The sequence below is a fragment of the Cynoglossus semilaevis genome, chromosome 14, assembly GCF_000523025.1.
Source record: "Cynoglossus semilaevis isolate Cse_v1.0 chromosome 14, Cse_v1.0, whole genome shotgun sequence".
Classification (NCBI taxonomy): domain Eukaryota; kingdom Metazoa; phylum Chordata; class Actinopteri; order Pleuronectiformes; family Cynoglossidae; genus Cynoglossus; species Cynoglossus semilaevis.
In genome coordinates, this window is record NC_024320.1 from 14,346,424 (window position 1) to 14,373,869 (window position 27,446).

The following is a 27,446-nucleotide window of genomic DNA, read 5'->3' on the forward strand; positions in this document are numbered from 1 at the left end:
AACATGCATACCTACTGACCTAGTCAACCAGCGTATCAAAAGAAAAATCTTCGTACCTTTGTCTTTACTCTTCTCCTTGGCGAGCGAGTCCAACTTCCTCCTCAGTGATTTTTTCCTTTTCTGTCCATCTGTGACGGAAAGAAACCATAAAGTAAATCATGTGGAAAAACAAACGGTCACAGTGAATGCTTAATCTTATCATGCTCACACTTGTAATTATTGTACTTCGTATCAGAACAGAGGAATGCAGACGGGTTGAAAAAGTTTGAAAGAACAAAAGCCTCTTATTCTTTTTATTTTAAACTTTAAAATGTTTGTACCCTGCAGTAAAAACATCGTTATAAATCAATCAAAATATAAAGTTATCTTTAAACTTATTTTTCCTTGTTGTACATTCTTGTCCTAGCTAGCATAGTATCTGTGTTGGTTTAAACTACTGCAATTGCAAGAAAAAAACAATGCTTACATGTGCATTTATGAGTGAAGTTATGCACAAAAGAATTTTGAAAGGCAGTGAAGCCAACATCCATCATGTCAACATGATGGATGAGGCCCAAATTTCATGATTAATGCTCAGGAAACGGTGGAAACTGTGGCAAAAGCAGCGTCAAAGACTTGGAAAAAACATCTCAGATCATGATGTCAGTTCACGGAGACCTCAGCATATATGATCTCTCTCATCTATTGACTCCGCTGTTTTGTCTTCAACACCAGCATTTTGCACATCACATAATTTCCAAGTGAGTTTGTCTTGACCTGCTGGTGGAGCAACCTAACTCTGAACCCCAGATGTTCTCTTTTGATGTATCAAATGACTTGTGAGGCTCAGGAAATTTCGTCCAACTCCCACTTAAGCACTCTGTGGTCATGATAGCCTCTGACGTGAAGGAGCAGGTTTGGTTTCCCCATGTGCCCCATCTGAACAAGTCGTTCCCGGACAATTTGTTTTCAATATGCAAAAAATGTTTCCAGCAACCAGGATGAAATTTTAAAAGTGAAATCGAGGAGCAGGCGTGGTAAGAAAGGTGAAGAACCGCAGATATTGTTTGGAAAGGGTTTGGATACTTGAGAGACGGCTCTCAGTGCATTGAAGGAATCTCCTGAAGCCTCTATATCTTTAACCTTTAATCAGTTGTGATACTACATATAATTTTGCTGATTTTAGCTGACAAGTTGAGAAAGCATTGAGCTAAACATTAGCATAGATACCAAACACATTCACACGAGATAAAATAACCCCCCTGAGGAGCATAAGGTGGTTATCACGGGCTCTGGAATCCACAAGCAACACAGAAGAGTATGCATTAAATCATGGTGTAGAAAGGTTTAATCTTAAGGTGGAATGCAGGGCCCTGAATAATCCACAGGCTGCACTCCAGTAGAATGTAAAGAAAACAGTCTGAATAATGTGTTTCTGTTCTAAAAAAGAAAGGAAAAAAAATATGTGTTTTACTCTCCAAATATATTAAATCATAGCTACATATCTATGCATAGCACAAGCAGTCACTAGGAATGAATCCTGACCGTAAACCATGACATAAAAAAACATAAAAAAAATAATGAAATTATAATGAAAAATGGTGCTGTGGTTTTCTATTTCTGTCCATTTTGGCTACATCTGGCTTAATGTATCTTGTTTTGTCATATTTATTAAACAAATTCATTTTATGGCTCAGTTTACAACAGCAGCACACAGTTGTTAGACATTTGGACAAACACGTTCTGCTTATGCAACAATGAGTAAATCGTGCAGGTTACGTGGTTCAAGGATACTCGTAGGGTCAGTGAACTCACTGAATCCACTGCAGAAGGAGAGGATATGTAATAATGGTGTAGAGTGTGTTTTGGGGTTCAAACAGGAAGAACCCAATCCTGCTGTAAAGTGCAGTTTACCAAGACCATGCATGATTCCAGGGATGGAGTAGGAGGATAAATCACCGGCTGTGATTTATGGCAGACTTGGAAGAATCTGCACAAAAAGCTTGGGCTGGTCTGTAGTAGTGTTTGCAGCAGAGTAGTTGAGAAACACAACTTCCCATCAGTTAACAGTCACATAAATGTCATGTCTTTACAACCTGATGGTATCTGAAGTCTGTTGACACAGTAAATTCCACCCATATGGTACTTTCAACTAACAATTATGTAACGCTCTTTAACTTGTGGTTGACATATGCATGAGAACACACACACACACACACACACAAGAACCTTTTGGAATGGTGATCTGACATCCCAGGTCATAGTCCTGGTGTAAACGCGTATACGCCACTTCCTGCAGCCTGGCTCTCTCCAACTCCGACAGGCTCTGGATGGAAACTGGCATCAGGCGCACACTGCGGCCCGACAGGCTGCTCCAGGTGAAATCACCCTGTCATTAACACAAACAGTAGGTTGACACTTTGAAAAAGAATATGTTATCTGCAGTAGGTTATATAACAATGGGTTTTCCTGCTGTAAGATAACAATTGAACTGCTGCTATTAATGTACAGTGGGAATTATAGAAGTATGTCAAATATCCCCTGTTGAAAGGAGAGTAGGTACACCTTCTTGTTATGCAATAAACACATTCGCAGTGTGAGTCTATCTAGCATGTAGTTCCTCTGGGGCTCAAACCCAGGACCATCTGTGTGTAAGGCTTATGTGTAAGGTAGGCGTGATAAGGCCATCCAAGGACTTCTGCATGTCAAAGATGGTAAAATACCAATTTAATGAACGATACAAAAATAAACATGTATGATGGTAACTTGATGCCTCAGCGGCCAGGGCATAGATGATCTACATTTCTTTTCGGGACCAACTTTGCACATTTTCATCAAGACCTAGAAAACAATCCAGATTCCCGTTGTCCTTCACATTTTGTGCACACCCAGCATCCTCGCAATGGGTTTTCATCTTGTCTTGTGGAAAAGTTGGCACAAGCTGTGCAGTACAGGAACACACACACACACACACAAAGGCATATTATCAGCCACTGGGTCACCTAGACCCAAAGGACAACACAGAGGTTAAATTGACCCTCAATTCGCAAAAACTTAAAGCACAATTTTAAGGTTTGTAATTTTCCCCATTACAGTGTAGTTTACCTGTTTCAACTGTTCCTCTATGTGCGTAATTCTACCTTTATCCTGCCAACTGTACGACGTTTTCAGGTTGAATCTCCTTCAACCTGAAAGGACAGGTGAAGAAACCCGTCAACCAGCTCCAGATGGTTTCCACGCCCAGTGGAAAATGACTGAGGTTATATAATGTGACATCTACACTACAGAAGACAAAGCTAGATGAATGTATATGACTAAGGTTGCCTGCTTCCAAAGGTAAACAGAGAGACAGTGTGTACACCAGAGGGGGGAAAAAGTTCTATCTTTGTCTTGGGAGCATACGAGGACTCTTTTATTACATAAGCCTTCCACTGATGGACTACCAATATCTTCTCTGCACTCACATTAAATGGATCTGGGAATGCATAGCACATGTGGAGGAGGAGTGGCGCTTAAGCAGAGCTAGAGCACATAGAAAACTTTGCCTTTTTCCCTTCCCCAGGTTGAGGTTGCAGCTTTGATTGAAGTGAAGTGAAAATCAGTGGTAATGAATGGCTGAAAAACAGGGGATGTGCTTTGGCTTTGAGACTCTGGTCATGCATTCCTTTGTGTCTACCAAGAGAAGAGGTCAGGAGGAGGTAGAGGTTGAGAGAGAGGAGGGAAGCAAACAGAGGAGACATAGATTCAGTTCATCTAATGCTTTATCCAGACAGAGGGCTTACAAGTGGACTGTGTTGTGTCTCTGTTTTTTTTTTTTTTTTTTTGTTTGTTTGTTTTGTTTTTTTTTTTGCCTTCTTATTTTTTGGCCCCTGCAACAAAAGAGTGACCACTTCCTGAGACTTCGTGTTTTTCATTCAACTTTTCGAGTTGTAGGATTTCTCACACCACATGTGCGATTCTTTGATGAAAACCGTTTCCTCGCTGTCCAGCCTAAAGGACATTCATCCCCACACAAAATCTGGCAGGGAAGAATTAAAGACCCTCCTTTGGTTAAACTGGTTCCCCCAGAAGGATTTGTAAAAGGGCTGGATGATCTTTGGTTCTTTTAGTCCAACCTCTGGAAAGCTGATTACCAAGACATCATGTGATCATTAACACAACCAAGTCCAGTTCCTTAAAGATCTGAATTGCTCACATCAGAGAATGTTGCTTTTGGGGTACAAGAAATTGTTCACTTCCAACATTTCAACCTGCAGGGAAGTCACTCCTTCACATGTACATGTGCCAAAGTCAGTCAGTCCCAAACATTTGACCATAATGTTATGGCAAAATAATGTTCAAAATATTGTTTTGATCATAAAAAAAAACTCCTTTCCTCCATGAAATACAAGGCTCATGTTGAGACTGTGATAATCTCTCTTAGCCATTAATGCTAATACCTTGTTCCTTAATGAGCTGCAACATGCACATGGATAATATTATCATATCCAGTCTTTACAAAACCACATGGGGTTGACGGGATCACGTGTTAATAACACCGCTGCTTCACTGCTGGTTCTGCAGATACGTCAGGCTGCAGTGCAGCTATGCTCCCTGTGTGAAACCAGTGCTTAGCAAGATGTCACACTGTTTAAACAGCCAAGAGGGAGACAAATACACCACGCAGCTACTGTCACAGTGGTTTCACCGCTAATGTTTGTCTCTCCAAAATAAGGCTGGTTGCTAAGCAGCACTGTATCTGGCTCCAAAGAACAAATTTCTATTTGTCTATTTAATAATTTAGCATTTTCCTGATAAATTTAAAGTCAATATGTATATATTTTAAAGTAATTTGTGGGTAACCACTGTGAGCATGCTTTTAATAAGTCTCTTATTTTAAAGTGAATGCATTGTACCTCTGTAACAATGTTTACTAGTAGACAACAAACCCAGAGGGTGGCAGTAGTGCAAGTTAAAAGTTGCAGAGGTGTCTGTCAGCCCCTAAAAATCAAGATGAAGCAATAATGGATTAGCTAATTAGCTACAGTTGCTAACCTGTATTAAATAGCTTTGTAGTTACTCCAGCATGACAGGTAAGAAATGACTTAGACTTACACTGACTTAGATCAGGAGAGAGGTGAGGAACTAAGTTGAAGTGAAGACAGTGGACAGTGGACAACCTCAGGACAACTATTCAAATCAACCGACACACATATATTTAAAAGATAGCAAAAGAGAAGCTATAGTCACGGGCAGTTTTATAAGATGGTAAAAAGACCTATTATGACCTGGTAACAACAGTAGGCTGATGATAGATCATTATATTGGCACAAAACAAAAAAGAAATATGTATGGAGCAAGGTGACAGCAGAGGAGGTGGTATCAATGGTGTAATGTGGGAAGCCCTTTACAATGCAGTATACTTAAATGGAAAAATAACAAAAAGCAATGGAAAATGAACTGGGGAAAAAAAGATGACCAAATGTGGACCAGGAGCCAGAAGTTTAAGACCAATGCTGTTTTCAAATCGTGTGATTCTGTTATTGTTGAGTCCTTGTTGCTTTGTCTCCATCTAACAAATGTTCCTCTGGAAAGATTAACGACTCTGCTGCCTGGTCTGGACCCACGCTGCTCGATGACTAATACCATTTGGTCTCAGACTGCAATGCATCATAACCTCGTGTGTTATAATTCAGAAAGACAGGGACAAATGTCGTAAAAGTTATGGCAAAAAAAGAAACAAAAAAGAACACGTCAGCTGCGGGGCATTGCATAAAGAGAAAAATTTGCAAGGACAAGGGAAGTGAGAGAAATATCACCATGGTAACGCATGCAGGGAACCAGTGGGACACTTGTTGCTGCATAAATCAGAATCTGTTCTCTGTAAACAACAGTTTTCAAGTGGCTTGTTTCATTTCAACACCTAATATATGTCAAAGTACTTATTATTACAAAATATAATTTCATATGCTACAGAATACATATCACAAAGTACATATGTAAATATTGAAATACTACTACTACTTAAACGCGAACATTCAAAAATTATACCATTTACGGAACCTGCAGCGCTATGGCAACATAACATGGCAACTGACCACAACTACTGTTGCCCATCTGCTCACACAAAAGAAGAGAATCTTCAATCAGCTACTCCACAAAATATATGCAGCAGAAGCTGCCTTCAAGTGCTGTTGGGAAAAAAAAGAAACAATCTGAATACGACCAAAAATAGACACGATGAAGCAAATCCTCATTCCAGAAAGACAAAAAAAAATAAATACTCGAAGGCTTTAAATCCTCAGGTTGAAACAAAGGAAATGCAAATGTGTCCAGTCAGAGGGTTTTATTTGTGTCTTTAAATCTTAATCTATTCAATGATTTGACTTTGTGGACAACAGAACAAGTGTTGCAGTCACTCCAAGACAACTGGTGACATCACAAAACAATTTTAAATGACCAAATTGACTGAAGATCAAATGTGTGAGTGAAGATCCACACAATGTAAGGGTGGTTTATATATATATATATATATATACATATATACTGTATATTTGTATTTATCATTTTGGTTGCCCTTGTATTGGAGCCATGTGTTTGGGAAATAAAGACACCACAGGGTAAATTCTCCACTTTGTGTTTCAGTTGGCTTATAAACAGCCCTTGAGCAGTTACTGTACCACTACACTGAACCAAAGGAATGCACACACACCACTTCTTTTCACTTTTACAGGTCGGCGTCATGCATGCATGTAATGGATCACTTTTACTGACCTGGAACCTGCTCATGCTTCCCATCTGCTTGTAATTACTCACAAACCCTGCTCTGGTCAACCACCGCTGTCTGTGGCTGTGCAGGCTTCTACACGTACACGTCCAGCAACAGTGACAAATAAGAAAAAACAACTCTGTGAAAACATGTCTCACCACTGAATGTAATGCATGCCTTTAGGTTTATCATTGGTTGTTGAATGATACGTTCACCTTTAATTCTATGTTACGTTAAAAAAAGCTAATTATTACAATTTACCACAGAAACACAGAGAAAGGAGAGTTAGTAATTCAGCACACAGTTCTTAGTAATTAAAGTCATACTGGAACTTTAATCTGCCTAATATTTTCTGATTTAAATTGCATGTTGGGAAACACTACAAGAATGATTCACAGCAGGAAACAGTAAAACCTCACTAGGTTATGATTATTATTATTGTTATATTTATTAGGCAAACACCATTATTTTGGGCTTTGTTTTATTGGAAAATAAAGTTAAACTAAAAAATAAGTTATAACTGCTTCAGCCAAGGAGTGAGTACATGATAATAAAATATACCTGCATGCAATAGAAAAACAAAATAAAAAAATGATTGATGAAAAGTCAAACTTAATTTCTGCTTTTAATTTCTAATAATAAATAAAAAACAGAGTTCTCTTGACATTGAGTGACACCTGCAGACGTTTCACTCTACTGTGGATTAATGAAGGTTTCTGACTTACACACGTGTCAAAACCTTTAGGTTTTATTTTCTGATATTTGTCAAATATTGTGTTAAAATATTGATTGGATGATGATTATTGGGATGATGTTTTAACTCAAGTTCCAGTTCCTTAAGCCAAAAACTGGCTCAGATTAATTACATGCTTCCTGGCTTCGTAACGCTGCCTTCTTTCTGCTTTTAATGAGTGCTTTTGGCTTCGTCTTAGGAATGAGCAACTCCAGTGTCCAATCAACCCCCCCCCCCCCCCCCCCCCCTTCCCAAAATCTTTGGCAACACATCTGAAGACTCCAATGAACTTGAAACATTTTAAAGACAGATTAATACGAAGGGGCCAGGAGCAATAATGAGGCCCAGCGTTGAGCACTTACATAATGTTTGTGTGAGCAGAGAGTCAGGAATTGCATCAACATGGTAGTTGAGGTAATGTGTGCATGCGTGTGTGTGTGCAAGTGTGACTGAAGTGATTTGTAGATGGCAGTCTGATGACAGATTATATGCATACAATGTTTCAGAGCATTTACTATTAGCACATTTTAATTGGCAGCCTGTAATCAAGTTCGTCATTATAGTTATTTTCTGGCTAGGTTCCCTCGTTCTAAAGCAGGGGTGTCAAACTCATTTTCACCGGGGGCCACATCATTAATACAGTTCCCTTTAAATGGTGTTTAAATGGTTGTAAATGGAAGGCTGTATATATCAATCTCTGGTCTGTGGACCAGTACCAGTCCGCAGGTCATTTAGTACCTGGCTGCAGTGGGACACAGTGAAAAAATGTTAAATGTCTTTGCTAATTTACATCATTCAAAGACAATCCTGGCATATTCATTTACTTTCTTTATTTAAAGATAATCTGGCAATATTTTAAAATAATAGGCTATGTGAATCTGATACAAAGAGAATAGAGTCTGAAAGATTTTGACCAGACATTGGAACAACAAAGATTGGGGACCGCTGGTATAGATGTAACTACTCCATAACGGACTAATACATGTTTCGGCAATTGATTATCATTTGATTGTTTAAAAAAATATAAATATTTCTTTGGTCAAGAAACTCTGCTGCATGGGATTTACTAAATGCTTTTTAAGCCCCCACGGGCCACACAAAATGGCTTGGCGTGCCGCATTTGGCCCCTGTGCCTTTAGTTTAACACATATGTTCTAAAGCATAGTCCAATTTTTTTTATCATCATTTTCTGTGTGTAATGATTAGCAGTGACCAAAAGAAGAAAAAACTGAAGCCATGGTCAGGTGTCACCAGTGACATTTTTGTCCCAAATACAGGTTAAACCTGTATGTCTCTCTCTGTTATTTTAATGTACGTCACTATACAGGTGCAAAAGTGATTAGGTCAGCTGTTTAGCAGATGGTGGTGAAAGATGGTGAAAGGTGAAAGAGCTCAGACTTCTCAGCCTAAGACTGTGACAGATAATGTGTTGAATTGAATAATCAAACTTTTCATGCTGCCTCATATATACTTCTCCGTCCTCAATAACTGTATTTTTTGTCCATAATAATCGCTCGGCTATTGTCAGTCAAACATCATTAATCACATTAAGTGAAGAGTGAGGCGGACAGCAGCTGTTGAAAATGCAACGAGGATTTGTTGGTCCACACCCTTTTCATGCATTGCAAATTTTTATTTGCAAGGCATGATGGGAAACATTTCCATAGCTCAAGTGGGTCCAAATGGATGTATTGAAAAAACATTCAACTAAAAGGACTATTTGGCTGTGTGTGTTTGTTTATGTATCAAACATCAGAGGCTCAATACTACAAGGAAATGTTTTGGATGTAATTAAACCTTTAAAAAGGGGAACATAAATAAAAATGTTCTGCTTTTTTAACAAGCAAATGGGGGAAAGAATATTTAGTTGTTCCACTAACAAAGTTATTTGAGTCAAGATCTTAAAAGTTCCCTGATTAGATTGTGCACCTGTGTATGTGTGTCTCTCCTGGGTTAATTAGTTCCATCACCCTCACCTGTGTCCTGTGATTCTCTGGTCATCAGCCTCACTCGTCTCACCTGGTGCCCTGGGTATAAATACACCTCTCTCGCTCTCTCACTTCTTTTGTTTGGTCATTGCTGTGTGTTGGGCTTGTTCTGTGGTTTGTGTGTAGTTGATTGTGCTTCATGTTTTCCTTGAGGTTCTGTGACTGTTCCTGCAGTACTCTGGTTTCTGTGAGTTGAGAAAGAATTATCTGAAAGAAACTACCTTACACCTGATCAAAGTTCCTCTGAGTGCTGCATTTAAGTCCTTTGTCAACCTCCTATGTAACTCCTGGGTTGTGGCCCACCAAGAACTGTGCTTTTAGGTCCATTCAACAATATAAGTTTAGGCCGCTAGCGGGAACAGTTGGTATCTGATCCAGAATGATTCAGAAGTATAATCAAAGAAAAATGTCACATGATGGTTAATAACTACATACGTAAAATGTTTAGATCTGGTAAACAACATAAGGGAAGTTCAGTACTTCTTTCTTAGAGCACATAAACAAATGACACATGTACTGTACTGGTCACAGTGTGTTTGCTTCTGTTCTGTGTTGTTCATCTGTCAATCAGTCCCAATGCTTGTGTAAGTGGCCCCGGGAGTGTATTATTCCCATCCATCCCTTTGCTGTCTGAGCGCTCCACTGCGTCTGCACTGTGAGAACAGGATAACATACAGGCTTCTACGGCCTAATGTGCCACTCCAGCAATTCTGGAATGTTCTGGAAAAATGGAATAAGTGATTAAAACTGGCGTCTTTGCCAAAGATCCGTGACACAGAGGTCTTTACATGTATGGTTCCAGTTCTTTAAATTCAAATTGTCTTGTAATGTACATACAAATGAAGAGCAGTGTAAGGCTCTCCTAACTCCAACCCCAGACTTTTGTGTCCCATTTTTTCTTTCTGTCCAGACAGAGGCAGAGCAGTGGTGACTAAAAAAAGAAAGGATATTGTATTTAAGGACATGCCTTTAAATGTCAACCCCTGGCAATAGACAGCAAAAGCAAAATAAATAAATAAATCCTACTGTAAATCTCTACCACCCACAACGTCTATTTCACTGTCAAATGTTTTGTCCTATCGTGCTGTTTTACACAACATCTTGTCCAGTTTGTCTTTGAGTTTGTCCTCAAATCAAAAGCTATGAAAAGCCAGAGTCAAATTCTTTGCATGTGCACTCACACTTGGCCAATAAGGTTGGTTTTGAGTCTGAAATATTCTTGACATGTTTCCAAGATTGTCTCATGTATTCTCCCTTTTGCGCTTCTTCTTTTTCTTCTTATCCTGACTACAGTTGTTCCCTTCAGGGGTCACCACAGCAGATCATCTCACCCTGCCTCCTCAGCACCACCCATTAACCTCCTCTGAGGTCTTCACATCCACATTTTGTCTGGCAGCTTCATCTCCAACATCCTTTGTACAATTTATCCACCATCTCTCCTCAACACATCTCCACCTCTCCTCCCTATCACAATCAGTTTTTTTCTCATTTCTTAATTAACCCAAAAGTTGTACGGTGTGGCTTATAAATACTTGAGTTTTAGTAAAGTTGATTTCCTCACCAAAAACCTCTATAAACAGACATCTGAGCTGTGCTGATATCCAGTTAGGAAGTACTGCCTTGGAGATAACGTCCAAGCTGCTGTCTCACATGCATGTGTGTACAGCTGATTGGCTTCCATATACTCAAATATGAGAGTGCAGTCTTCACACCTCCCTCCTTATGTTTCACTGAAAGCAGGAGGTTGATCCTATTAGGACACGGTTAATTTATTTTACGTAGCAGTAGCAAGACCCTCTCTCTGTTGCCCCTCTTCAAACTACTTTAATTGTATCTATTTAACACAGCAAGATTGGAGCTAAGAGTGTGAGGCTCTTTGTTTTCCACATGGATGCCACATTGGACTTTCTCCCTCCTTAATCCCTTCCCTACATCCCTCCCTCCTGCATAATCCTGTGCAGCAGTCCAAGAGCGGGGATTATACGATGCTGAGAATCTAATGATAAAGATGATGGAGCAGCGGCAGAGAGCTGCGGGTCACTACGTGAAGCACATGGCGGACTTATGCTCAAACACACATGGAGATTGCACGTGTGCATTGCACAACACACAGAAATAGAATAAAAATATATAAAAGTTTAATTGAAAATGTACAGACGTAGTATAAAGCAGTCGTTTTAGAGAAAGCCAACAGTGATGGAAAAAAAACTTTTCCAGGATATACAATAGTCTTTTTGTTTCCACATGAAAACAACCAATGAGTTCCGCTTCATTTGTGACCCAGACTTGAAGGCTTCATTTTTATACCCAAGTCTCATCCTGCAGTAGGAGGAGTGAGACAGTCTGTAAGGACTTCAGATGGGGAGACTTCCATGACTGGACTGGAATGTTTGACCAAGCTTAGACACAGTCAATTCCAGGCCTCTAGGCCAAAGACAGAGTTTTTCCTTCATGCTAGATAATTGTGGCTGCACAACATGAAAAAAATAAATCAATATATTACAAATGTTGGACATCAACAATAAAACAAAATATTAAACTCTTGCATCTGGCTAAAAAACGGAGCATGTAGCTTCAAATGTTTCTGGAATACCATCCTTTTTTTAATATTATAAAATACATCAATTAAAAATATTTTCAACCAAAAGGTATGTTTTATATGGGTAATAGACAAGTTGATGACCTGTTATACACACCCACCTAATTTAATATTATTCTCATCAGGCAAACCTTTTTTGCCACAGAAATAGGTCAAAGAGAAAATGCGCACAAAGGGCAGCATCACGGCAGTTAACCACGCTACACTGCTAATGACAAATTCACATTCTTGAGAATAACACTTTCTAAAATCTGTGAAAATGTATATATATTTCATTATCATCCACCTTATACATTCCCAACAATAAGTCAACTATTTTAAAGCATAACATTTGTTTCGCATGCCAGCATTAAATTAATATTTATCTTTTTTTTCATCAAGGGACAAATATTCTTATTCCATACAGAAACAAACCATTTATCAAGGGATTAATGTTTTATCAAGGGTGTCTGTCCACTCCCTGGCAAGCAAAATCAGGAGGAAACTGCGTGTTTACTTTTTTATAATCAATGAAACATCCTCCAATGTTATACATGTAATATACTGTGTATATATATATATATATATATATATATATATATATATATATATATATATGGACAGCCAAGCCAAGCCATCTGTGGAAAAGTCCTCCGAAATAATCGAATCAACATTTTCAGCCTTTTTTCAGGCCAGGAAGTTTGAAGCGAGTGTAACTTCCTGGAGACCCTCGCCACACCCGTCACTACCCAGCGCTGCTTTGTTCTCTGCGAACAGGGGATATGACCGTGTGTTTGTGTGCATGTCTGCGTATGTGTGTGAATGTGCAACCCTAGCACAGGTCACATCAGGGTCAGCTGGTCTATTATTGATTTCCCAGCGGAAAGGGAATGAGAACAGCTCTGCTGTGTTGCTGCCCTGCTTGACTCAGCCAGCTTTGAATTGACTGGAGCGTGTGTCTGTCAATACATACAGTATATGCCAGTAAATAACAAACCCAGTAAAGTGTTTTCAATAATAACCACCTTTTGAACAGATGCTGATAACGAGGTGTTTAATGACCGCTGTAAACGACTTATCATCTCCTCTCTAAACCAAACAAAGCCTGCAGCACAACATTTTAACAGCTGATATGTGACCACCATCGGGTCCTCAGAGACAACTCTGCTCCACTTTATTTTTAAAGCTGTAAAAGGAATCCGGCAAAATTATGTAGGTGGCCAAAGAATCTGAACTCAGTTTGGTGGGAAAATCCTTTATTATTATTGTATCTTGCTCATCAGTTTTCAGCGTGCGTCTGAATAGATCTCACAGGGGGCAGTAATGCCACAAAGCTGACCTCACAAAGCTATAAAACAAACATTCTGTTGTTACATATCACAATTTAAAAGTTATTTGGGGCCAGTAAGTTTTGGTATGATTCTCAAACGTGTAGTTGTAATTATCCTTTGGCCTGCTTGTTTGGAATTACTCAGGGGCTCATAAATGTCTTTTAAGACATCTATTTCTTAAATTCCCTGAACATCTTCTCGTCTACAAATCTAAATAAAATAATTTATTGGATTTATTTGAAGCTATTATAATGAACTGAATTAAAGAAAAAAACTCACTGTTTGACATTTCTGTGAATTAACACTTCCATGTCCATTGACACGTTAAACAGGCAGTGTTTGTCACAGAAGTTTGACCTTCAAACAAAGTCTGACAAAGATCCCAGTGAGATTAAGATGAAACCCAAAACCTTTCTCTACCTTGTCAAAGCTTTGTGTGTTTTACTGAACCTGAGTGTAAACAAAGAGGATTGGGTTTTTTTGAAAACACCTCTGTATACAAAAGGAAACAATGGACTTTTCTTTTCTCTTACATACATTTAAAAGCTTAAATCATTCTCAGGTCTTTTCAAATATATATTATCTTTTGTAGCATTTGTTATAAAAGTATTATGATTTAAAAAAAAATGTGATGCCAAAGGTGGAATAAATACTGTGCACAAAGTAAATGATGCATGTGACACCATTTGATGGAAGGAGATTTGTTTGCTCATCCATTACTCAGCATTTTATCACTCAGCCGGCTATCTTCACCCTACTTACAAACACATACTCTTCTTATTTACATACTGTCACCTCTTTGCGTTAAATATTTGTCTACACAGATTATAACAATCTTCAGTTTAAATTCCTAACGCATTCCTCATTGACTATCCTGGTCCTTTTTCCTGGGGCAATGGAGAAAAGAGGGTCACAGCTTTATCTACACTCCACACAAGGTATTTACTGCTTCAAGGAAATAGGCACATAAAAATGCTTTCTTTAAACAGGTAATTATTTTTGGAATAATAGGCAAGTTACAAATTCTGAGCTAAGCACTAGATTATACAGAGCTTTATGGAAATTCTAGATGAGAATGGGGGGGAAAACTGCTTATCTTCATTAGTGTTCATGGTGTATGAATGTAAAAATGGCCACAGATCTGCTGTCATTTCTGTTGGTTTCATCAAAATCCAATCTGGCTCTGGAGAATAAAGGCAAAACAAAGGCCTCACAAGGGTGTGGAGGAATATTAATAGACCGTAATAGACTGGTGGGTAAACACTGAGCAAGCCATGATAGAATGGATGTGTTTGTGTGTGTGTGTGTGTACGGTGTGGCTTGGCACAGACACATTCCAGTGGCAGCCTGAAGGGCTGCTAATCCACTTAGATGTCAAAGGTCTCCTGAACTCCAGGGCAAGGATTTGGACTAGATTTAATACACACCTTACACACATGAGTTTTTATTTCAGTCATTATTAGCCTGACTCTAAAGATTCCATTTATCCATATTCTCGAGGACAGATAGAGAGAGATAGAGAGAGATAGAGAGAGGGGCCACCGGTCTAGACATTTGACTGTGTCACCTGGTCTGTCTCTGTGCATCTGCACTTTATCTATCTCAATTTATCTGTTTCCCTTTTTTATCTTTTGCAATCACTGGACAGTAATCAATGAAGAGCACAAATATTTTAGGCATGTCGTTTGGACCAGCACAGCGGCGACTATCAAACGATCTCCGACAAACACAGACTTTAGCAGAAGCTGTACCATCATCACAGGTCTCTGACCCCGAAAAGTCACGGGGAGTCTGGAGAAATCTCTCTGCATAAACTGTAGCAAAGTGAACGGGCTTGTTTTCCCTGTAATTTAATTTTTTACCAGCTCAGTGCCATGCCTCAGTCTAAACTAATTACACAACGTTGCTAGACGTAGAGTCCATAGGCCTGACTGGCCTGCATGCAGTCCAGATTGGTTGCTTGGTTGAGGTTGACTCTGGGTGTCGCTTGCATTTTACTCAGTATATCTCACTTGAAGTCAAGCCTGTATCACGTGTATGTTTGTCGTCCAAGGTTAAATGGAAAGCATATGTACTTTGGAATGGCTTTGTAATAATGACTGTCTGCGAAGTCCTAAAAATATTAACAGGTCACAGTCACAGTCACAGTCTGTTCCTATAATCTAGTACATGTGGAATGATGTGTGTACATGGTGGTGGTGCAAATATGTCACGTACAAAACAAACAATCATGTGTTCGATCTTTAGATCAAGGCAATTTGTTTGATCAACTCTTTAGTATAAAATGGAACACAACATAATGGGAATTTACCAGTAAAACTTAGACCCAGTAGGGGGCAGTAGTGAAATCTACAGCTGCAGAACTACCATTAAAACAAAGAGAAGGAAAGAGCAAGTTAGCTGGCATCTAAAACAGACAATGACTAGTCTACAAATCACAATAAAAATGTATGTATACAAACAGTCATCAAAAGTAAAATGCATATTTCCTTCTAGAGAAGGAATATTCTGTTCTTTACACTTTTTCAACACTGGCACATGGAGCAAAACGTGTTGTTATAGTCCTTTACATCTATGAGGTCAGACTTCTGCACTTCACCATGACAAGACTGACATCCTGCCCACATGCCTGTCACACAAACGGCCAGAAAACATGCCTAACCTCTTGTTGACCCAGCTTACCAACTCCCCTCACTTTCCCCACCACAAGAGAAACTTCTCGGGATGAAGTCATGAGGAAAACAAGGGCAGGAGCTGGAGCTCTAAATCAAACTCTGTAAAACATCAAGAGCACATATTTAGTTCAGTCTTGGGAGAACAACTTCTGCCTGTGGAAGCACATTTCCCACAACAAACGGTGGAGAAGCTCCTCCCAGGACTTTCTCCTCTCCATCTTTCTCCTGCTTTGTTTTCTTCTCTGTCCGTCTCCATAAAAAGACAAGTCTTGAGGAGGGCGGACCTCTCTTTCAGTGTTGATAGTAAAAGTGCCTCTCCCTGACTGCATCGGGGAAGAAAAATGAGTTGACAGGCTGTGTTGTCATGACAAGCCAAAGGTGTTGGTTTTCCTTTTTCCTGCCAAGTGGGAATGGTGGTCCCTATGCAATACCAAGTGTCCTACATGGTACTGGAGTCAAGAAGCTTAACGTTAAACAACAGTTACTCGAGAAACCAGCAATTTACCCAGAAAGTTTAATTTGTGCGAGTAAAGCTGAAACAATTGTCCCAGCATTCCTGGTAATCACACTTCTGTGAACAAAATGTCCACTTCTGCAAAGTTCGCACTCTGCTTAGGAAAACACGTGAGATCAGTGTAAATAAACACGCCGTGCTGATGACTCAGGAGCCATATGGCTAGTTAATACCGCCCGCCCCCACACACACACATGCATGGTTGTTTATTAAAGTTTCTTGCACTAAGGATGGAACTTCAGGAGTGTTTTTACTCCAACTCCGTCAACAGAATTCCTTTTGTGAAACATATGACTGTAGGGCTTGCTCCCTTCCTGAGCTGTTTGTACTAGGAGCAGCAGGGGAGTAAAACAAACACGGCTCCAGTGATAGATCAAGGTCACACATCAGCAGGTAAGACAAGGACACAGTTTTATGAAAACGTTCAGTGTTGAGTTGGGTTATTATTTATTTTTTATTTTTTAAAATAAATGATGCCACCATTGCCAAAAGTCAAGAAATGGAAGGAGAGCTGGTATTTGCCCCAACAGGTAGCTATTATGGGGGCTGCACTGGTCTTTGCCTTTCAGGCGAAAACCACAGCTGTTTGGTCAGTGATGAGAGACAACTCCCAGGGACAAAAGAAACAATTTGAGAAAGGAGAAAAAAGGTAATCCATCATTTTCATCATGTCCTCCTCATATCCTGCATAGCAAAATGCAAAGTTACTTCTTAATATATTTGATTTAAATTTTAAATTCAAAACAAATAGACAAATGAAGGCTTCAGGACACAGACAGGGATAGTCATTTTTGTTTGGCTAGAGCTTAGCAAACTATTATTTAGAGACTTCCTTGTTCTATCTGCACTTGTTTTTGCTATGCACATAACGTATGCCCTGACTTAAGTCAACACACTTGATGGAGGACTGACTGCTGTTGTCCTAGTTTCTCATCAGTTGTTTTTGTTAACCCTGAGCTGCTATCTTGAAAATGTAGAATAAATATAAGCCAGATGGAGTGAATGAGAAAAAACACAGAATTCCTTCAAAAAACCCAAGCTGCTTGGCATTCTATTCCACCCACCGCACTGATAGGGTTGTAAATCAGAAGCCACAAAAACTGAAACGTATGTCGCAGAAAAATCATCTCCACAAAACGTATGTCGCAGAAAAATCATCTCCATCATCTCCACTCATTGTGAGTGGCTGAAACATCCTAAGAACTGTGGTTCTGTGAAGATCAACCAGTTGATAAAGAATTGACAAATGCATTTCAACTAATCATTCAGGGTCATTGTTTTATGTTGTCAGTATCTTACAAAAAGTATCTCTCCTTTGACAGTAAAACTATGTGTGTAGACAAAAACGTGAATATGTATGGACCTTGTTATTGTTGACTGCAATGTATCGCTTAGTTTTCACCTATTTAGTATCAGTATGAAGGATTTACAAATATGCTACAACAGTACATTTCTTAAGTAAATGTTTTGTTTTGTGGTGTGTTCTCCTTAACTCTGTTTAATTTTACGCTTTTGTAGAAAGAAACCTTGGATGAAAGATGTTTTTTTTTTTTCCTCCTGACTGGAGGGTTGGCCCACCGTTATCATCCCAAAACCATGGAAATTTAAAATTTCTAGGTTTCTAAAAACTTCTTTCATGGCAGCACATAAGTTATACTCCATCTGCATGTCCTAAACGCACGCGTCAATGCTGGGAAGCAAATGTGCAGTTGTCAAGTTTACTCACTGACAACCGAGAGGTGCTGTTGCACATCCCTCTCACCCGCTCCCTGTCTCCCTCCCACTCTGTTCCATCCTTGTGTGTGCCTCCAGTCTTCTAACCTAGAATATGAATATTGATCTGCCTTGGCAGGAATTATGACAGCGCGGTTTTGTTCATCATCTCCATTCAAAACAGGTCAAACTCTTCTATTAGGACACATTGAATTTTATTTGCATTCTTGGACTGAGTTCAAGTGAGTTTAGGGAATTTTACGAGACAACAACGAACAGTGTGGCTCGAATTGTGCTTGGATTTAAGCATGACGCACAGTGAGGACATAAATCTGACTCCTCTACCTGCTGCTCTTTTAATAAGGTTGTGCTTTAATAGTTCCTTGAGAATATATTTAACAAATTTACAGCCAATAGATGTAGCCTGAATAATGTATTTCCTTATAAATTCTAACCAACCATAACTTTTTTTAAAGCTGGTAAAAATGACCTTGCTGAATGGATTTGTTGGATATTTATTCCTCAATCATTAAACACTGTAAACATCCAAACATAAATCTAAACTCTGCTGCTTTATAAGAGCCATGTGCCGCTGTGCACAACCCACATGAACGCACTAAAATGTCTTGTTGTCTACATGCAACTGGAGAAACAGAGGCATGTTTTAATTTAAACTGCTAAGATTTTTCATCACCTCATTATTCTCACTAAAACACTGTCACTTTACCGCCCTTTCTAGAGGCTGATTAATGCTCTGACCTATTAACAAAATAAGGACGGTAATTACTAATCAGCACAATAATTACAGTCAAGATTCCTAGCTAAATGCCTTTGTCACGTCTGCACTGGAAACCTTACTCACTTTCAGTTTGATTGTTTGATTGATTGTTATGACCTCAGTGGTGCACGTGGGTCGTTGCACACCTACAGACAAAGACATGATCCGTTCACTCTATTCTTACTCTGCCCTAGGGGCTTCTCCCAGATAGATGTAACTGATATACCTCCACAGGGTGACATCCAGCAAGAATCACAGTCAGTGGGATGACATTAGCTCAGCTGGCTGTAGCACCCCTGGTATGCCACTCTTCACCGTATCTCAAGGCGAAAGGAAATTCATTTTTGTTTGCTTCAAAATAGGCAGGGAAATCAATACATTTGAAATAACTGACAACAACAACAGTCTCTGTATTCCAAATGTACATCATAAGATCCCTAGCCTGACCAAACCTTTGATTTTGGTGGTTGTAAACATTATTTTAAAGCATGATGCAGACTGGTTCCAGAGACAGTTGGACAGTGGGTCTACAAACTGGTGGATCTACAAACGCTACTTCAGAGTCACAGGGAAGTTGCTCCAACAGCAGACCAAAAGTAAAGGAGAAAATCAGCAAAGGTAAAACCCCTGTTAAACTCTGTTGTTGCAGTGGGAAAAAGTGCCACATAATCAAACTAGGTCTCCAAAACGCTGAGGGTTTGAGTTTGTCACCACTGTTCTCACTGCCCCTCCTGGCCTTGACCCATATGTGTGTTTTGCCTCCATGTGGTCACCATCTCTGCAGTGTAAAACACACACCTGCCTCTGTAGATCCACATGACTTTTCTAAAGACTGTGTGTCTGCTGTTGGTTTTTACACTGACCACTGCAAGATCACAGTGTAAAACCTGCTGACTGACAGTTGAGTTAAATGTAGAAATATTCCACAAAGACATTTTCTGTGGCTGTGAAGATAAAACTTGTTTTCAGTGGTATGTTTTACAGGAAATGCACAATGACTAGCAAAGAGTGAGATCAAAAAAAGAACACGGGTGAGAGAAGGTAAATATTTAGATGCAACAACAGACCGAAAGTCCTCGCCCCTTATCAGATCAAGACCAGGCCATTACACTTGAGCCAGATAAAAGCAACACTTACAAGATAGGAATTTTGCCTGTCGAGAAACACGGAGTCTCCCATGGTCCAGGGGGGGAAATCCACATAAATTCGACAAACAAAAAAAGTAGAGGCAGCTAATTTTGTCCTGTTCCTGGAAAGAAATAAGCCCAAAAACAGTGGGTATGCGCCACAGACACAGGGCGCAAAAGTCCCACCGGAGTCCGGACCACCCTGCTGTGTTTGTTTTCTTTTTTTCTGTATTGAAAAATACAAACAGAAAGCAGATTTTACAAGTCACCACAGAGTCCGATGTCTGTCACCAGTCAGAGGCGCGTGTCAAAAAAAAACAACAGTGCCAAAGAGAACCGCACCGTGCGTAAACGCGTAACGGATCCATACTGCGCGCTCTGTGGAGTCTGGTGTCGAGACAGATGCTGTTGCTCAGCCAAAGCAAGGAGGCTGACAGACTGATGTCAAGTCGACAACCACAGCGCGAGCCACGTCCTGTGGTGATTTTCAAAATACAAAAGCAGTTTGGACTGGATTTATACTGATTGAATATCAATATCAAAAATATATATAAAAAAAAGCATTGCAATTAGAAACGTTTTGACAAATTAAAAGAAAATATTTCGCTAGCCCAATAGAACCTCAGTCCTTTATAAACGCAACCTCTTTATTTACAGATGTAAAAAAGTATTGATTTAAACTAAAGGGAAACTTCAACAAACACAAATATGTTTTGTTTTGTTTGTATTCGTGATTTGTTTTAGAGAAAGAGTAGAAGAAAAACCCAGTGGGTACCTTGTATAATCGTTAATAATATTTTTTCGACTTTATTTTATTTTATTGCCCTGTTTTTTATAAAAACGTCTTGACTGCACTGCTTGAAAATGACTGATAAGACAATGGGAAGAGAATTTTATGATGTTATAATGTAGTTTATTTTGGGAAACTCCAGAAATGAACATTTCAATTCCGTATGGTTTTTACAGCAGTCCTTGCGGTGACCAGTAAACACTTTGCTGTTTTATATTGCTTAGAAGGACTTGTGTGCTTTTATTTTGAAGGTCTTCCTTTGTTGCTTCTATGTATTTGACTGAGGCGTGCAAGGAGAGGCAGGGGAGGCGGGGCCCTGACCGAGGAAACCCAACATCGGGAGTAGTTTTGTGATTATCAACAGCCTGGCAGCTCCAAATGTCAGTGACTTCAAAATGAGGCTCCACACTTGATAAGGTTCGACTGAGGAAAGCCCATGTAGGGAGTGGATTATTTCTACAAAAGTAAAACGTTTTCTACAGCCGATGAAGTCATGCAATAAACCTTATCCCATAACTCCAAAAGACACAAAAGTCAGGCCGCATCAAGAAACTAAAGAAAAATCTGGAAATTCTGTCAAATTCACTTGCAAATAATGGAAATAACTTTTTATTACAGAGTGAAAACAAACTTTCAAATTTCCTTGTATGGGAAATTTGGAGCTGTCAGCCAACTTCCAACAAGAAACTTTGTGAAAACAAATCGTTTTCATTTACAAAAGTTGACATTTAAAAATAACGCCTTTAAACATTGACCATGAAAGGTCTTTCCACTTCCTAGACCTCCTTCACAGAGGGACGGACCAAAATCGGAATTTTGTAATACTTGTTGAGGAAGCAGTATTATCCAATCCATGTCAAGCAAGACAATTTGTATCTGACCATGTTGTAAAGACAAGAGAACAGAGGAATTTCAGCACAATCTATTTTGATGACAGGGCACATTGGCAGAAGAACACCAGCTGACCGAGTCTGTGTTCAGGCTAATGAAACAACAATGTGCCTACACTGACATTTGCTGACTGTTTTTGAAAAACAAAATATACAGAGTGAATTGATGTTTGCCTATCTGATAGTCATTCAAAGAATGCCGAAGGCGGTGAAGACCTGTCTTACTTGAATCCACAGAGATAAACCACTTCAAACTAATTCCGTCATAAACCTTAAACCACTGTGCTGCGTTCTCTCTCATTACACTAATCAAGACTCACAGCAGACAGGGAACCTGTTCTTGCACAGAATAGGTCTTTTAGAATAGGAACGTTGTCTCAGATTTTGTTCATTTGTGGTTTGGAGTCGGTCTGAAACCTGTGAGGTAGTGAGTGAAAATGCAGAAGAAGAAGTTCAGGTCAGAGTCCACGTGTTTGGAATGTTTTAGAATCTAAGGAATTGTATTACTATTATTCTTGCTGATTGCTCACAAACCCAAAGACCAAGCACTTCAACACTAACCCAGCTTCAACCTACAGGGCGTGGTAAGAGTCAGTTCACAAGATTGCATCATATTTTTCTCTGAATTCTGAGGAATAAAAAATACATTTAGGTTTGTTGACAAGCAACTTCACACTTCATTAAAGAAATGTACCTTGATACGTAGACAGTAGAGTACTGAGCAACCACATATTGGTGGAGCTGTACACTTCCAACTACTTTTACATGTAACCCTGAAAAGGAGTCCCGCAACATCGCTTTCTTTACAAATTCACACCCCCAAAGGAGCAAGTTTTACATTAGTTTAGGCTACAGCTAATTCAAGTCAAATTCTTGCATAACCTTTACCTCAAACAAGCTCACATGCCATTTTCGTTACGTAATCATCCACATTAACACAGTGACTGCGTGTATTGGATTTAAAATGATGATTGAAGATGATGAAAGAGAGGAATATGCATTCTGTAGGACAGACAATTACTGTGATGGTGATGTAAACACTTACATAAGCTTTTTTTTTTACCCTCACTGGCAGTGATGTCTGTCATTGGTCTGTGGAAGGACTTTTATTTATGGTTCAAAAGGAAGTGGAAGAAGTCATTGTCTTCTGAAGTGATGAATTGACATGTGGTCATGTCTCTCTCTCACACATTCATTACAGATAATGCAGGAGATTAAGGGAATGTCTGTGGGTGGTTATGTTGATGCAACCTCTGCCTGAACAGAACACTTAAGTCTATGCTCTATTACTAAACTGTTATGTTCTATGTACTGTAAATAAAGTAAAAACAATGAATATGGCAAGTTAAAATCGATATAATAAAAACAATAATCTTGGTCTGGAGAGAATCAGCCCTGTTTAACTTTCTGGTTCTAAAATGATCCACACTCTGAGGATTAACATTAAATCAATATTATTGTAATATAATTTTTAAATTAAAATAATGAAAAAGAACATTGTTGTTCACAAACCATCACCATGACTTGGTCTCTAGCCAGAAACCACTTCTAATCTCATGCTGAAACCATCCTGAACGCCACATTCAACTACAAATGAATTCAGTTTTTGTGCTGATACCTTAAATATCTGCTGTTAATGTTGTTGCACAGATTTGGACGGTTCAACGTTAAGCAACATGGTAACACATACAGATTCCATGAAAATTTGAAATGACAAAAATCTTAAAAAAACTAGTAAACTAGTGCATTAATTAATCAATTAATGACAGGCTTACTGTTGTAACACAGCAGCATTTGTATTTAAGATATAAAATGAGAAAAAAGTGTTTGACAAATATTTATATGTCAAATATCATGTTGACATCAGATCTACAGTGAACTGCAGTCAAGTGATACAATGTAATTTGTTTTTTGTACATATGGTTTTTGACATGTTTTCAGTCCATTGGCTGATGCACTTTTTGACCTTTAGTTCAATTTCAGTGGAAAGAAAACGACTAATTTACGACATAATGACAGAGCTAAAAAAAATAATTTATGCCCCATAATTTGTGTCTGTATGTTTCCTTGAACCCTCAGCGTTTAACTCATCTCCCTTTCTTTTCAGGTGTTGAACTCTGACATGGATTTCACAGGAAAGAATGTGTACAAAGGAAAAGCAGAGGTGAGGAGGGGACGCAAGAAAAACTGGGTTCACATGAAGCAATTTACAGCAAGGAGGAGCACGAAGCAGCACTAGGGGATGACCTCAGAACTGGGGAATGTGTGTGTGTGTGTGTGTGCGCGTGTGTGTGTGTGTGAGAGAGAGAGAGAGAGAGAGAGAGAGAGTGAGCAAGTGAGGGAAAAACAGGGCTTCTCCAAAAAACTTTGATTAACTCGTTACATTCAGGTCAGAAAACCCTACATTAGCAGTACTGACGATGAACAATATCTTGTTTAAGTTTTATTGAAGGTGAACCCATTCACACACACTCCCTCCTCTTCCTCTTCCTCCTCCTCCACATAAACACACACAAAGTGACGACAGCATGGGTCTGGATTTAATCTAGATGCTTCTATCAACAGGCCAAACCCACTTGTCTTAATTCTCCACACTGTCCTGAGGGCCAATGGATGTGCAGATGGGGAGCGAGGGGGCAGGTGGTGTGTGGAAGTGTGGATGTGGAAGTCAGAAAATTCTTGGTATGGCTCCAGCAGGACTGTATGGCTTTTCATCCACACAGCACCTCATTTAAGACCCGGGCTTTAAGACACTGACAGTCCAGAACTGAGGGATGGGGGGGGAGGACTTTTGTTGCATAACCTGTTTTATATAACAACAGTACTAAGAACTGGGTTATGTCCTACTTGTATTTTTGAAAAATATGGGCTTTTAATTTCTGAAAAGTATATTTGGCACCAAGAAAATATCTACTAATTTTAATTATTGGAAGAATGGTCACACACGCAGGTTAGTTTTATAATACACCTGTGGCTATGCTGCAGTTTTAACACTGCTTAGTATGAGATGAAGTATATTTTACTGTGATATTTGTTGTGATATTTGTTGTCTCTGCTTACATGTCCTTGTTAATGTACTGTATGTTTATCTTCTGGTGTCTAAAGATCTTCTTTGCATTACTCCATCTGATTTCTAGCTCTGTTAGGCTACTTGGATAAGAGGCATTCTCAGCTGTGGCAGCACATGAACGTCTTTGACAAATGTACAACAGCAGAAAACTAAGCAAATAATATGTTATTGTACGTATATGTGTGTGAAAAAACTGAAAAAATAAGATATAGAACTGTACAAATCAACGTATACATATCTTGTAGAAATCTGCGCCATTTCCTCCTGCTAGCACATTTATTAGTCGAAAGTTGCAAAATTGCATAAAAATGCAAAACAGACTGTTTAACTACGATTCCTTATTCCTTGATTGTAATAATAGCTATAATAATATACGACCTATTCTTTGCACATTTTTGCATTTATTTTTTAAATATTTCAAACAGTTAAAAAAAAATACAAATTTTCTGTTTGCTGGACAAATGAATTCCCATACCAGCAGGTATGTGTATGTGTATGTGTGTGTGCGTGTGATTGAGTGTGTTTGTCATGTCAGCAGCCTACCTCGCTGAGCCTGCATGTTTTCATCACCTGCCCCGCTGTGACGTCACCACCAACTGAAGGAGACGGTTGAGAAATCCTTCTTTCCACTCCTTCACTTGTGTGTTTATCTCTGTCTGCTCATTGGTCCGTCCATCTGTCCCTGTGCTCGAATCTGCTCATTGGTCCGTCCATCTGTCCCCGAGTAAATATCTTGTGATTCGACCTTTCACCCCAAGTTCATCCATCTAACCGTCTCTGTCGTCTGCTCTGTCAGCTTGTTTGCCTCACCCGTTAACAGAGGACACTTTTTTTCCTGTTTTCCTGTGTGTGTGTAGTTCATGTGGTGACTGTCACATGTTTGAGGTCTGCCCAAAGCTCTGTTCCACCATCTGATGTCAATGTAACGTCTGTTTCTGTGGTTGACTTGTGCTTCGGATGAAGAAAGGAGACTGTCATTTGACTGATGGTCTTTAAGTTCAAGCTACTGATCCTGAAGGAGTGGAACAACTGATTTTAGCACCTAAAAACTGGAAAACATAGACACGGAGAAGCCATTATTTATTGTGACCCAGTTGTAAACTATGAATGGTTTGATATGACTTTCTCATGTCCGATACCGATACTGCAATCCAGGCTGCCTTTAATACTTAATAGTAATAGTAATCACGTTAATGGCACGTCAAAAGTTAAGTTGAGGATTTGAGCTTAGGTACTGGAGGGACCATTTTTTTAATATGTTGATTCTAAGATTTTGACCAACATCGGACCAGTACTGATCCTCGATCTTTTTGGATTATGCTTGCTTCTTTTTGTTTTACAGAAGAATCTACTTATAAAACCTTTTTATAATTTGTTTTGGTCTTTTTTTTTTTTTTTTTTTTGCTATCCCTGCAACAATTTGCTCCAATTTTGTCTCCAGAGCTAGGAAATTTTTTTAGAAGTTTTTTTTCACTCCTTTATTTCGGGGGGAAAGGCGGGGGCAGTGGTGGCTTAGTGGTTAAAGAAGTGGACCACCAGCTGCCAAGTTACCACTGAGGTGCTCTGAGCATGACACTGTCCCCACACACTGCTCCCCTGGTGCTTAAAGCTGCCCACTCTTCACTTTGGTGATGGGTTAAAAGCAGAGGTCACATTTGGTTGTGTGCAGTAGTTCACTTTCCTTTCCTACGAAAAAAAAACATGAATTTTCCAGACATGTTCCTGGTGTGGTGAATCTGAAAGGCATGGATAAAACCCCATGTGTTGCTGGTTTGTTGTGTGAATGGTGGAGACCAAAAATATCCAACACCGAAGAAATTTCAGAGCTTTTGTACTCTGTACTCTTGTCTTAAAGCAGCTGTTTGGCTGCATTCACATAAATAAACAATTTGCTCATGGGAACATATGACTTATCAAATGGAGAGATGATGCATGATGTCTGTCAGTAATTCTATCTGGTTAACAAAAGCTATTTAGTCCATTTACCTCGACTTGGAGCTCCTCCACCTTGGCGTAGGCACACGACACACACTTATCGGCCACCCACGCCACCTTAATGTTTTCCACAGAGTTGCCATGACATCGCAGCTTGACAGCTGTGCTGGACAGCACAATAAGTAGGTACAAGAGCATGTGTGTTTTCCTGATAGCTTGTGCCTCTACAGCATGTGCAGCCACATGCACATGTTCAACCAGGTCTGTTAATGCAGGCGGATTGTTGTATTACTAATCTTCAGAAGAAAGACATTGCACATGTTAAATCTGAGATATCTTACATCTGTAAAATACAGAAGACAGAAACAAAGAGCACAAATATCTATTGCGTGATGCATTCACTGGCAACACAAGAAGAGATCAAATAAATATTTCCCCTTGTTTCCACACCACCACAGAGAGTGATGTGAAATCCACAAACTCACATGATGTCAGATGACGAACTGCCCTTAAAATTCACATGTCAGAGCTTTTCATGCCACTGTTGACTTTTTCGAGTCTATTAAAAAGACTGTTAATGTCGACCAATTTACACAA

The 27,446-nt window shown here is 39.3% G+C and overlaps 1 protein-coding gene and 1 long non-coding RNA gene across 4 annotated transcripts in view; one reads left to right on the forward strand and one right to left on the reverse strand.

The window, feature by feature from the left end:
• Nucleotides 1-27,446, reverse strand: part of LOC103389713 (rho GTPase-activating protein 6-like) — a 54,052-nt gene that overhangs the window by 12,192 nt on the left and 14,414 nt on the right. For 2 of the 3 annotated variants that reach the window (XM_017038954.2, XM_017038955.2), the window contains exons 2-3: nucleotides 2,209-2,368; nucleotides 57-128 (exon numbers count right to left, since the gene is read on the reverse strand). In XM_017038954.2, the coding sequence (XP_016894443.1) occupies nucleotides 57-128; nucleotides 2,209-2,368 (232 nt within the window). Of the gene's footprint in view, nucleotides 1-56; nucleotides 129-2,208; nucleotides 2,369-20,174; nucleotides 23,855-27,446 lie in introns of those variants that run through there. The other variant, XM_008325253.3, reaches the window with a different exon arrangement.
• On the forward strand, nucleotides 7,715-25,513 carry LOC112488112 (uncharacterized). Its single transcript, XR_003051853.1, has 3 exons — nucleotides 7,715-17,195; nucleotides 23,952-24,008; nucleotides 24,410-25,513. It is a non-coding gene; the product is annotated as an uncharacterized LOC112488112 (long non-coding RNA).